Source organism: Bactrocera dorsalis, chromosome 5, assembly GCF_023373825.1.
Source record: "Bactrocera dorsalis isolate Fly_Bdor chromosome 5, ASM2337382v1, whole genome shotgun sequence".
NCBI classification, from domain to species: domain Eukaryota; kingdom Metazoa; phylum Arthropoda; class Insecta; order Diptera; family Tephritidae; genus Bactrocera; species Bactrocera dorsalis.
In genome coordinates this window covers 41,176,447-41,191,308 of record NC_064307.1, presented here as the reverse complement: position 1 = coordinate 41,191,308, position 14,862 = coordinate 41,176,447, and the positions used below count along the sequence as shown (strand labels likewise).

The window sequence follows — 14,862 nt, the reverse complement described above, 5'->3', positions numbered from 1 at the left end:
TACTCCACCCGTTTCAATGAAATTCGGTACAATAATACTTTTTTAATACCCTGATGACATGTACGAAATATGGAGGAAATCGGTTCACAAACCACGGCCTTGTTCCAATATAACGCTATTTTGAATTCTATCTGATGCCTTCTCTGTATAGTAGAATATATACATTAGGAACCAAAATAGAAAAATATGTAAATGACGGATAATGAAAATCTCGATTATCACTTTATCATGCGAGAGTATAAAATGTTCGGTGACACCCGAACTTAGCCCTTCCTTACTTGTTTATTAATATAAATTATTCAAAGAAGACTGAGAACGCGTTGACGACGAACTACATCCAGGATGGCCATCGACATCAACTGATGATCAACACGTCAAATTAAGGGACTGACGCCTTCGAATCGACGATTAACAGTCTGGGATACTTATTACTGGCATCGTTGGAGTATCGGAAGGATCAGTAAAAGCTATTATATTTGGGCCTAAGAAATTTTAAATCACGATTGCTTCCAAAATCACTAAATTTTTTCGATTCGAAAAACAGCATCCCGTTGACGTCATCAAACTAATTATTACTAGCGAAGAGTCTTGGATCTATGCTTATTGGTTGGTTGGTTGGTTTAAAACAGTATGCCATATGATCTAATTGATACAGGTAGCTGCCATTCTAAAGATATCACAACATACCATGATAGACATAACGTATAAATCATGAGTATCTGTTTATGCAGAAACTCTCAGCTTTTGCCTCAGTGAGAAAAATCATTGATTGAGGAATTAATGATATTAATAGAAACAATGCGATTATTCTTGAGATGATCTGCACACTGACTTTTTCCTATTTTCAGACCTAAAGTCTATATGGACACTAACCATACCTCTCTCTAAGTAATGAAGAAAGGAATAGGGGTTATTCCAGTACAAAAATTATAGACACGTGATTCTAAAACTCTACAAATCTAACTTAATTGTAAAGAGATGATCTTTATCTCTTATTGAGTTATCTTAACAATGTTTTTGTATTATTTCAAATGCTCATGGTTATCTTTTTGTATTCAAAATTTCAAAGCCAGCGCTTATTATGCAGAATACCCATGAGCATAGCTTAGATATTCTTATAAGTTTATTATTTAAAATATTCATGACTATTAAAAACGAATTAATAGCGAATATCGTATTTCAACATTCCTTACAACTGGTTTTTTATGACTAGTCAACGACAGTGTCACAGGCTACAAATAATAATATCTTTTAATATTAAAGTTTTTGATGTTTCTATATTTACAGTTTAATTTTGAAATATCTTGATAGCAGTTATATTAATGAAACATTGGTGATATTTGGCAACCTTCTCAACGTAATTTATGCAAGTATAGAATACCAAATATATTGGTTGGAGTTTTTTTCTTATAGGAAATGCTGGAGAGTTTCCTATTCAAGTATTTTTTTGGATTAAAGACTGTCGGATTTGACGATATTAGGCAGTGATTAAAGGTTATTGAGATATTAAAAAATTTTTACGGAGTTTATGCTTTTTTCAACTTGAGTAGAGTTTCACATTTTTACTTACATACTATATATTCGCTCCAAATATGAGTATTTAACTCAAAACAGATGAAACTTTTTATCTACCTGCACGACATCTAAGCAAAATAGAACCAACATGAGACATGATTAGAAGAAACAATCTATTAAACGGGTTAAATATAGTTTTCTATAGTCTGACAACTAAAAATAGTCGTTAGCTCCCTAGATAGCATGCTCTAAACTGGGACTACTTCAATGGTCACTCACGTAGCTTTATATGAAAATATAATGAAGAAAACGTCTTCCAATTTCTCGGACACTAGCTGAAATTTCATACATTAGATATATAGGACTTGTACAATATGAAATATCAACCCCAAAATGAGTTTTCCTAATGGACATATCTGAAATGAGCAAATTCAGCAGATTCGTTCAAAGTGGTATCAAAACTGTGCTAAATCGTGATAAAAAGTCGAACGAAGTCACACGACAATGTGTTAAAATGTCGCCTCTGGCGCTGCTTCAGTGGGAGTTTTTAAACTTTGAAGAGCACGCTAAGCAACCAACTACAAGTCACACATAAACTATGTATCTATATTTTGTCTTTCGCATAATTTTTTATTTTGCTTGCTTATATGCGTATCTGGGTAGCTACTTATGCTCATATATCTATGCATAAGTCAACTTTAATATTGATTAATTGCTTTGTAAAACGCACACATTAATTTTGTCACTCACTGTCAGTTGAGTTCACCTAATTTTAGCATAATTATTTATATACGAAAAGAAGTGATTGTGACCAGTTTATAATCTATATATTAATATATTTAGTGTTTCGTTGTTATTTTTTTGCATTTGAACTTGAATTCGATTTAATATGCGTCTAATGCATCTTTTGTACAGTGACAAATTGCAATTTAGTCGCTACTTAGAGTTTGCTTAAATAAGTAATTAGTTAGCCAAGTGACTGAAATTAAGCGGCGCGTGTTGCTCAAGTCAATATCGCATTAAGGCGTTGCGAATTGAATCGAAAATTTGTGTGGCAATTCTTTGCTCCATCTATTTTGCATGAAAAATGCATATATTTTATTAGAAACGACGAAGTATTGACGCTTTTGCAAACAACATTTAATATTGTGACAGTTAAGTCAACCGCCAACTGACATTAAGTCAAGCGCCCATAAGTGATCGTAAAATGAGTAGATAATAAGCAGTTGCGACTGTTGAAATCAATTAAACACTAAATCATACATATTTATATTGGCTGCATTTAAGTGCTTGCAGATCAGTTTGCTTTTATGGAGCTATTTCTTCGCTACTAAAACCAATAAATTAACGATCCGCGTGTCAGGGCGTGATATAACAATAAATATATGCAAAATTTTTTCACTTTTTTAACGGCGTAAACAAATCTTTGATTATGATTGAGTACAGTGAAAAATGCAAGGGCATAACAACTATTCAAAATTCTTGTTTAATTTTTATTTTATTTTAACATCGAATTTGCAACCTTATAAAGTCTTAGTGCATTAATAATATAAAATTAAAAAAACGATTATTTTTTACCTAAAAAACTATTTTTTTTTTCATAATTAGGCATTTTGTTAATTTTTGATATTTTTCAAAGATCGTAGGTTATTGTATAGGAAATATCTTAAGTTGAATAAACATTTCAAATTTTTTTGTTTCAGCTACTCATTCGGCCGGAATCATGCCAACAGTTGGGGTACTTTTTTTTGGCCCCTCCAAAACTTTTCAACATTTTTTTTTAAATATAGCATAAAATGATTGTGCACCACTCAGAATTTGTAGTTGCACTTACTCTTTGGCTCAGCTGTAACACCCATACAGTCGACTCTTGTTTACTTTCGGGCTAGCACGAGTAAATCCACGATTCATCACATGTTTCGAAACATCGATAGTATTTGAATAACATAACATCTCGACCCATGGACACAAAAATTGTGAAGAAATTATTTCACATGCTGGTCCACAAATGCCTATAGTTTCCGGCGCAACAACTGATTATGAACGACTTTGTTCGTCCTGGAGTGATTTGCGACCTCGATTAAATTCCCCATACAAGCGATATAGTATGGTCCTTGAAGGCACTTCATTATCAAAAATTTAATTAAATTGATCAATGCACTTTTGCTGAGTTAATCCATGTCAAAAGCTGTAAAAAATAATGACCCAAAAATATTCGCGATTTAATCCCATTTTTTGACAGAGATGAATATTTTAAGTAACTGTTAACAATACAAATAGCGCTCGTATGTCAAAATATTCTGAGTATGTATAACATCAAAAATGTCAAACTTGACGCTAAAATTATGGGCTGCCAGATTACAAGATATTCCAAGATATAAAAGGCAACCTATATTAACTTACAAGCCTGAAAATTACTTTTTGTATTTTTTTTTTTTTTTTTGATTTTTAAACAGGCATTTTTTAATATATATAAAAATAAGTAAATTTACATAAATAATTCTTTGTTTTGTAGTAATAGACGACTTGTTTCGAAACATCCATCTGCGATAAGGAAACATATATTTCTGAGAATTTCATATTACATGAAATGCGAGAGTATGTTCGGTGGAACCAAATATTGACACGTTTTTTTTCTTACTTTTTTAAATATCCTATTAGTATCTCTTCAAATATATTATGAGGATGGCAACAATATTAAAACATATGATAAAACTGAAACTTTCGATAACTTTGAAACACCTTAACCACATACTGCTCCAAATTTCTTAGCTATGAAATGTTTACAAATAATTTTTAATCACAATTAAGTGGTAACACAATTTTTGAAATTTCAAAAAACTTAATTGGCTTTTTATTTTCTGTAAATTTTATAATATACATGTCGGCACCTAAAATATAAAACAATGTAAATCAAAAAAAAAATCGAAAATCGCTGTTAGATATAATAACCACTATATTTCCATTTTATAACCAAAATTCAAATTTTGTTTCGGTATGAGTGTACGATAACAATACATACCATTTTATAAAAAAAAAAACTAAAATAATGTTGCTTCAATACGAGTGTATGATCACCAAAATATACCCATTTTATAACCAATATATAACCATTTTATTAAAAAAAAACTCAGTATAAGTGGTTTTTATTATAACGTTTCTTGTTCGCCTGTAAATTTTACATTTATTTTGCAGTTTAGGTGACAATTTCCTCATAAACCATCTCCAACTTTATATTCACAAGATCTAGGCCTGAGGAAAAAACAATTTAATACAGTTAGCAAACAGGAGGAGCAACTCATTAAACATGTGATAAAGTCATAGGCGCCGTTTAGGTATAACATATATACTCATACATATGTATATCCACATTTACATATTTGTTTGAACCCCTGCTACCCCTGCCCCAGGGTACCAGTAATAACAATAAAAAATTTTATCGACAGTTCATCTAATTAGCAGACGACCTATTTGCAACACTTTCACTACTTAATAAAGAAACCCGTAAACAAAAGAGTCTGAGTGTCGCTTATACTTGTATACTCGTCTGCTGCCAAGGCATGAGTAAGGAAATGTTGTAAGCAACAACAAAAAAAAGTTGTAAAACATCAAAGCGTCAAACTGTGGCATGCAAGGAACGCAACGAAACGGAACGTAAGGAAGGCATAAAATTAATTGACGCTCTTCATTCAAGCAAGCATATTAACACGACTGATTCACCTGTGTTAATATTATATGCGTCACACATACTATATATGTATATGTATACAGTCATTTCCATATTCACACATATAATGCACTATAAGCACATACATACATATGTATGACTGTGCCATCAACATTAAGTTGGTGCTAATTAGATTGTGCAACAAGTTAAACTTACTTGCCGTCAAACACCTTCACTCACATACCCATAGGTAAATATAACCTACGCATGCTCGTATATATAGTATGCTGCAAGTATATGTACGAGTATGTGTGCTGTTGGATGTATGGTATAGACCTCGCTCAAGTGATAAATGACACCGAGCAGATGCTGGAAATGCGGCCTAATTAATTAGTTTAAGGCTATTAACTTTCGCTTTAGTTAATATGGAAAAAGGCAGGAAACACAGCCAGACATTTTTCTGTGTATGTGTGTGTTAATATATGTAAAAAGCTGTCTGCAATCTTATATACAAGACGCTTGCTTAGAACTCTTCGTCAAGCTGTATTTTGATTTTTACTTTAATTTTGAATACATTTATGCCTCATACTTTGCTTTATTAAATTAAGCTACTCTCAAGAAGACAAATTATTAATAATTAAAAGCATTTATGAATCCTTTCTTATAAATTTTTCCGCAGTTGAGTGTGCTCAAAGCAGTTAATTTAGTTTGAATAATGGAAAATTTTTGGCGAATATTTATCATCACGATATTTTAGCCGCGAAATTGCGGTTGAGAGCAATTTCATTGGTTTTCCTTTAAAAAAATTTGTATTTCCTATTTAAAAACCCGATCTAATGACTAAATTTTGCTATGATATATTACATAATGATTTAACTTTACTGTACTCGTAGTAAGTTACTTGGAAGCTCAAGTACTATGATATTAATAACATATCTATGGGGTCCGGATAAAGTCCTGAGCGGATTGTATCTGCTTTAGCGTCAGCTCACATTATTATGAGGAAAAGATACCCACTTAATTTCATTAAGATATCTTAAACAATGATTGATATTTTTGTTAAAAGGTCAGCTATAGGCACTGAGGTCATCATATTCGCTATCTAGGGGCTTGAAAAGTTATAATTGGATTTAAACAATTCTTAGACGAATAGTGCCACATTTTTGAAGGCATTATTTGTGCAAGGTTCTATATGTTATTTTAAAATTTTCATTAGTATAGGTTTATATAAATGTAATTTAAATTATCCAAATGGAATTTATATGGGAAGTAGGTACAGTAGTGATCGTGATAATTAAATTCTTATATAATATTATGCCCCATATTTTATCTAAATTAATGGACTAGTTGCTGATGAACAGGATTCGAAGTAAAAGTAGACATAGCCACACCTATTATCCACTTTGTTATCGATTTAGATGCATACCATGCTATCTTGATAAACACATTGAGAGCTTAGTTTTGAACATAACCTTTGTTGGGGAGTGAAAGTGGTTAGTATACTATTTTGAACATGAACAAACTATATCAAGAAATATTTTATAGAATAAAATTTGTTAATGCCAATTCTAGGATATTGCTTAAAGCCTGTTCGAATCAATCAATCTATTAGCATATTTTCTGTTGTTGTGGCTTACACTTTTCATACCTACTGTTATGAAATGGGTCGATAATAAATGGACGGCTACCCATACATACATAATCGCTACATTTCAGCAGCTTCGAAATTATTTCAGAAGAAAAGAACATTTGCAATTCGCAAGGCGTTTTGGCCATTGGTGTAATGGAATAAATATTCAGTTCGGTTATTACTTAATTATATGAATAGCATATGAACAGAGTGTTGGCATGAAGCCGCCTTCACTTAAATGGCGATTGAGTAGATGTGTTGCATAAATGGCAGGCCGACGCATGAAACCAAATTATATTAAGTTTCTGTGTGGCAAAAGCAATTGACAGCAACAGTTGCTGTCAAAGATGCCTAATAGTATTCATGCAATTGTGGTTAAATGCTAACTAAATTGAATGAAGTCATTTACACACACACTTGACTGCATACATATTTATACGAATTTATGTGATTACGTACATATTATTCTTGTAGTTTATTGGGTACATGCATACGTCAACATATGTACTCAAATATTTATACTGTGTATGCATATATGTTTATATGCTCGATTGGTTTTAATTAGGAGAAATGAGTTCCGAGTGCATTAATTTCGCCAAATCAGTGTTCGGTGATTCATTAGGTAATGCATTGGCCCAAATAAATAGTAACTCACTGCAGCTATGACCCACGCATACCGAATTCAGACTAATTAAAAATTCAAACTACTGCATAGAAAGTCATATAAATGAGTACTGAAATTGAATAATTATAAATAAATAACCGTAAAAGTAATTAGCCTTAATTTAAATTAAAAATTTCAATGCTAAAATGCTATTATTTGAATTTATTTTTTAAAAATTTGCACTTTCAGCTGCTAGAAGTTCAACAAAAACTTCAAAAATAATGTAATTTCAAAAATTTTTGAAAATTCGTTACAAAATTAAATAAATTTACTAAAAATTTCACCAAGTTACATTAAACAGGCCAAAGGTAGATATTGGTGAATCGAACACAAAACTGGTATAAAATAAGAGGACGAATCCTAAACTGGTATAAAATAAAGAGACAAAAATTTTGCTTGCTGAATAGAATACTAAATATAACAAAATGGTATAAATTAAATAAACTGGTATAATTAAATGGTGGCGATAAAATTACTAAAACATTACAGTAAATAGGCCAAAAGTAGATATTGGCGAATCGAACACACAACTGGTATAAAATTAAAGGCCGAACCGAAAACTTGTATAAAATAACAAGTTTAAAATAGAGCTTGCTGAATCGAATACTTAACTGGTATAAATTAAATAAATTGACATAATTAAATTGCACGGGCTTAAACATTTCTATAATTGGGAAAAGTTACAGTAAATAGTCCAAAAGTAGATATTGGCGAATCGAACACACATCTGGTATAAAATAAAAGACCGAAAAGTGAGTGTGACGAATCGAAAGAAAAACTGGTGTTAAATAAAATGTCAAAAAGAGAGTGTGATAAACCGAATGCTGGTATAATCGAACTGGTATAAATTAAATAAACTGGTTTGGAGAAATATGATTTCTTAATGGTTTTCAGCTGAACATTTTTTGACAAAAGCGCAGAACTGAAACTGAACGAATACAGAAGTGGAAAAATCTCGAGAAACCCAAATAACTTCACTTACATTTCGCTCCTGTTTTATGGAGAATCAAGGTAAAATTAAAGAAATGTAGTGAAATAAATAAACAAAAAAGTTCATACGGACGCAAAGGAACATTGTAGTGATCAACGTCTTCCTTAACCTTTTCTATAAGGTCAAACAGATGAACGAAAATCATTGTGTTTACGTAGGATGCATAAGCTCGGAGAAGTTCCAGACTTATTTGTTATATTTTTTATGATAAATTGGGTCAACAAATAACTATGGGCGATTCGCGAGTTTGCAATCCAGTTGCAAAAAAAAATGTATAGTAGTAAACATATTATGCACCAAATTTTATTCTAATACTTCCAGACTTGTTTCAAATAAAATTCCACTTAAATGTGTTGCAAAAAAGTACCCAGAAATTTAAAATAAAAAGCAAAATATTTAATATTTATTTAATCTGCTGGTTGACAGATCACACTCATATTAGGCATAGTAATTAAGGACAGTAGTACCAACTTATAATAGTAAATTACATTTTTTGGAAATAGCATTCAACTGGGGAATTTAAATTATGAGTACTTAAATATTATTGCCTATTTTTTTGAATATTTGGCTTATTCTTTCTTTTCTTAGGTCCTCATAAGATGAAGTAAATAAATGAATATTTTATTTTACAAAAGCCATTTTTGAGAATGTTATCTGGAACTTTTTACTTTTTATGTGAAAATTATTATTGAGGCTTTGGGTCTAATTTTTAGTCTTATCTTTTGTCGCAAAGTGATTATGATTTGACATTTTCTTCCGACATTGTGGCACAACTAAGATTTCAGGATTGGATTTTGAAATTTTCAAAATGTTCTATAAATAAAAAGTAACCTATTTAGAAATTAGCAAGTACTTTTACCGTACAATACTTAAATTATATCTTTGATATAAGCTCTCAGCGTATATTAAATAATCTCGTGTATAAATTTACTGATCATTATTCCAATATTTGTCGATTATTCGCTATTCTTCGTTATTTACAGTTGCTGTAGCAGACTTTCGTGTTTTACCTGGCCAAATATAAAGATTTAGATACTATTGTAGAAAAGGCTATATCTCATGGATTCGAACGCTCAGTGTAGTATTATATATATAATTGACATTTAAATCTCTGATTAAAGTATGGCTTAGCTTCCTCTTTCATTTACGTTGCGCATCTCAGCACTTCTCAGAACAACTTCTATAACCAAGCATCCAAGTGGAAGAGACATATGTATGTATAGCTGCCAAGATGCCATTAATTGTATGGACACTGCAAGCTCAAAACTTATTACTGTTCACCATATACATTTCCTCTTGTGTAAACTGTTAGTTTTGCGTTATGGAACCGGAAACTAATTAGCACCTGATGCTAGATTGCACAGTACTCTGTAGACTCCCTTTTAAGGCCCTTGGAACTAAAAGAAGATCCATATTTATGAGTAAAAATCATAGCGCTTCAATAGCGCTCAGCAAGTTTCTGGAATTAATCCGAGTACTGGTGCTTTATGAGAGCATATAATAGAGAGAAGGGCACAAAAGACCATAGGTTGAAGTGCAAACTGCAATTCAATTCAAATTATTATATAATACGTTAGAAGTTGAACTTGAAGTTGTTAAATTGAGAACAACATATCAAGTGTCTAAAAAGACTAAATATATTTTCCAAATTATTATTATTATTATGATGCTGATGTCCTTAGCGCTAAAGCTGATACTTTTTGTACTGGCAAAGTGTAATTATATTATTTTCAAATTTTCTAATATTTGTATTATTTTAACTAACTTATCATTAATGTTTATTAACATCGTGACATTTCTAAATCTTCCATTATTTTTTGCAGGCGAATTGGTTCAAAGCTTCACAATATTGCCGCTATCACGGCATGCACTTAGCAAGTATTGCATCACAAGAAGAGAATGACAGACTGGAAAAACACATACGCGACTTTGGTGAGTATCTGGCAAGCCAAAATGGCCGGTAATTGTGGCAAAGCGGTAAAAAAATGTCTCACGCGCAGCTGGCCAATATACTTAAATGCGAGATTAACAAATCGGCTTAGCAAACACACGTGATTAAATACTCAATTACATAGCTAATTACTTATGCCATACAAAAGTAGAGCAATAAGCGGCGCATTAAGCAATTGAAATACAAAATTGTGCATAAATAGTTACATTTATGCGACTGTAAGGCATTTTAAGTAAGTTGTGCTAAAAACTGCAAAAATGATCTTCAATTAAATATGTTGGCAATGCAAAAGAAATACCAGACTCACAATTAAATAGACGACGGTTAATAAATTGTGGCAAAGTTGCAGCGCTTACCTTCACTGCGCTAATTTGTTGGGATTTTTTTTTTTGTTGTAAGTGCACTATTTGCGCTCCTAAGCGCATGAGATTACTCACTTAGACTTTCATGTTGCCAAGCGAATTTAGCGCATTTTCCTATTATTTCTTGAATTTTTTTGTTGCCTGCGGCTATGTCGTGCGATGGCCGCATTATGTTACATAAGTTTAAATGCCAGAAAGGTACCAAGTGAATGGCACTCGATGCCATGCCATGCCATGCTATGCTATGCTTTATTGTGCCGCCTGCGCGCCTTGTTGGTGGCAATGGTCAATGCACCTCTTTAGCCTCACATAATACCCGGAAAACTGAAAACTAATATATTGTATTTTAATATTATTATTTCATTTTTCTTGCATTTCTGCACGCTTTTTCGCTATTTCTACTTTTGCTACTTGCAACGTGCCACAGTTTACATGAGGCATGCCTGGGTAAGTCAACGAGCAACACAATGCTTGTGCCGGTGTTTTATGGATTTGCGAGTATTTGCATGACTTATGTGTGAACACACAAGCAAATACATATAATAAATAATGCCTTCGCAGAACAACGAAAACAATTCGCATATACAACAACAAAAATATCCGCATATACATACATACATATTTGTAGTGAAAGCAACTACTTACTGCTTACCCATTGTGTGTCACGCTCGTTGCTGACGTCAGTTTCGCTAGCATTACCAGCACATATGCTAAGCACATAGCGCTCGTGCTAACCTAAATTATGCGGGGCGCTAGGTTGACCACAGCTGGCCGTTGGCGCTGCGGCTGGCGGCTGTGGTCACTCACATTTCGTGTGTGTCTCCCCCTGATTTGCGGCATTTGACTCGCAGCTTTAAGCCTTAAGGTGCCTTGAGGTGCCTTAGGGTCCGCTTGCGCCACCAGCAGTTAGACTAACTTCACGTTCGTACATGATTTACCGCTTGCCACAATATACTCGCATTATTTATATAGAATGTTATATATTTACATAAATACAATATTAATGCACTCTTTTCTTTACCATATGTCAACACACACACACATACGCACACGTCACTTTGGGCACTGATTCTGCTGATTGCCGCGTCTCAGCAGGTTTGGGTCACGAACACTTCTGGACATCTGGCACTGACTTGGCCGATGAGGGCAACTACTTTTGGATGGCCAATGGTCGGCCCATTACATTTACGAATTGGAATGCTGGCGAACCGAATAATTTCCGTTATGAGAATGGTGAAGAGGAGAATTGCATGGAGTTATGGAATCGTGATGGCAAGGGTCTGAAGTGGAATGATTCGCCGTGTAGTTTTGAAACGTATTTCGTGTGCGAAGTGCAGGCAATTTAATGAACACAGGGCGTTAATTGACTGAAGCACAAACCAATAATGTTATAAATAAACAAGAACAACAATAAAATAACAAACGACAATTGCAAAGTTGTCAAATGTCTGCAGTGGAGCTAAGCATAATAACTTAAGGAAATAGCGTACTTTTTTTGTGTGTGCGTGTGGGTGGTGTGTGGGGCACCGCAAATGCGCACGCATAAGCACTATATTGCAAAATTTACATAATTTCTTAAGCAACGGCACTCTTGGTGATTGTGGTGATTAGGGGCACGTGTGGCAAGCACAAGCGGCTTAAGTATTTGCGCTTAATGGCAGGGTGAAAAACAAACAAAGGCGATAATTTTATTTTGAGCATGTTTAAAAAAAAAATATTTAAAATGTTAAAAATTTGATTTTTGAATTTTTAGAAATTTTGTTATTTTGAAATTTTAATAGTTGTTTTTTGATTTTTTTTAAAAATTCATTTTAATTATCTTAAATTTTTTAAAAATTTCTTTTAGATATATCGCGCTTATTATGTAGCAATTAATTAAATTTTCAGTAATTTGACTTTTATATATTTTTTTAATATTTTAATTTCTTTTTCCTTTTTTAATTTACGAAACTAAAACTCGTAATTTGTAGTGTTTTATTTGAATTTGAATTTTATTTATTTCTAATACTTAAAAATTTTTATAAAATCCATAATTCATTACGCAAACTTGGTTTTTTAATTTTTGAAAATTTTAAAATTTGATTTTTGAACTTTTTAAAAATTTAAAATTTGGTTTTTAAATTAAAAAAAAAATCTATTTAGTGTCTATCGCTTCGTATGTAAAAAAAAGTATTAAAAGTGGATTTTTAATTTTTCACAATTTTAAAGTTTTTTTTTGCGCTTATATGAAACTATTAAAGTAATTTTTGTTTATTTTTCAACTTTTGTAATTTTATTTTTAATTAATTTATTTTTTTAAATTATAACAGTATTTGGAAAATAATTTTTTTTTTTAATTTTGAAATATTTTAATGTTTTTTTTAACCTTAAAATAAATTTTCTTATATTCCGTTTTTAATTGCTTTCACTTCCATATTGTGTAGTGTTAATTAAAATATGAATTTTTTCATTTTTAATATTTTTCAAATTCATTGTTTTTGCTTATTTATTTTTACTAATTAATTTTTTTTTTTAATTTGAAAAATATTTTTTTATTTTATTTTTATGTTTTGTTTTTAATTGTTTTCACTTAAATATTGTGCAGTGTTTAAATATGCCTTTATATTTTTAATATTTTTTTCGTTTTTTTGTGTGCTTATAAATTTTTTTTTTTAATTTTAAAAATGTTTTTTTTTTAATTTTTTAAATTAAATTTTTTTTATTTTTTGGTTTGTTTTTGCTTCCACATTAAGTATTATTTAATTTAAAATATGAATTTTATTGATTTTTGATATTTTTTATGTTAAAATTTTTATATTTAATTTTTAATTTTTTTTGTTTGCACGCATATTTTTTGTTCAAACACCTTAATGCCGTGTCTTGCAATCAACCGCTTGATACTTGAATACCCAAATCAAATTTCAAACGAAATATTACGTATACGCACAGGTGGCCGTTTGTTTGTTTGCCCTTCGCTGATTGCCTTTACATAGTGTATTTGTAATGTCGTAGACACACAACACGCACGTTGTATTTGTAACTGAAGTTAAAAATGTATGCATTTATGTAAGTTGGAAAGCTATCGCTATCATTATCATGTTTAATAATGGCGTTGAGGCAGCAGAATAAAATTTATTACTCATACGCCGTGTACACCGCACGCTCTTATTTCACTTCGATTCGTTTGTATGTACGTAATCAAAAACCGAAATAAATTAATTATGCATAAATTTACTTAGAAACACTTAATTAAAATACATTTACTGCCTTAGCATTATGTACATACATACACTATTGTATAAGTAATGTATAAATTATTATTGTTTAGTTAGTGTCATTTTAAATTATATTGTAATTAAATGTATTGTATACCGTAATGTATCAAATTTGTATGCTTAAAGACTTAAGTGCGAACGATACAATATTAAATTAAGTATCTATAGCAACAAAATAAATCACAACACAATGAAGATAAAGTATATATGTATATGTAAATGTGTTAATGTAAGACAAAAGAGAATAAACGAAAAAAAATAAATAAATTTAAATAAAAGCAAGACGGTGAATTCTTATGTATTTCCACACTTTTCACTTTCGACTTTTCGCTTTCATTTACTCCAAATTTCAATTTCAATGCAATTTGAGGAAATTAAACTTAATTTGCATAAGCCGCACCGAAATTTCAATCGGAAAAGTTGTCAGCAAACGACGGTAGAGATGAAAAGGTATGAGAAAGCAACCACAATAAAACAACAGCAGAAGGAAAAGCTATGCAACAACAACAAATATTTCATGCTTGTAACAGCTGCAAAAACAACAACAAGGAATTAATAAAAATAACACAAATAATAATAATAACAACAACAACACTAAACTACAACAACAACAAATATTTTACGCTTGTAACTGAGAAAGTAAAAAACAACAACACAAATAACAACAACAACACTACACTACAACAACAACACAAATAATAAAAAACACACAACAACAACAACAAATATTTCATGGTTGTAAGAGCACGACAACAACAAACAACAACAGTTACGCTTGTAACTGAGAAAGTAAAAAAAACAATAACACAAAAAACAACAGCTACATCA

The 14,862-nt window shown here is 31.2% G+C and overlaps 1 protein-coding gene across 2 annotated transcripts in view; it reads left to right on the top strand.

Annotated features, from left to right (window-relative positions):
* LOC105229022 (uncharacterized) overlaps positions 1-12,556 on the top strand; it is an 80,013-nt gene extending 67,457 nt beyond the window's left edge. Inside the window, exons 4-5 of one of the 2 annotated variants that reach the window (XM_049457352.1) lie at positions 10,291-10,399; positions 11,873-12,556. In XM_049457352.1, the coding sequence (XP_049313309.1) occupies positions 10,291-10,399; positions 11,873-12,126 (363 nt within the window). In that variant the 3' untranslated portion in view covers positions 12,127-12,556. The remainder of the gene's footprint in view (positions 1-10,290; positions 10,400-11,872) is intronic. The other variant, XM_049457353.1, reaches the window with a different exon arrangement.
* The last annotated feature ends 2,306 nt before the right edge of the window (positions 12,557-14,862 follow it).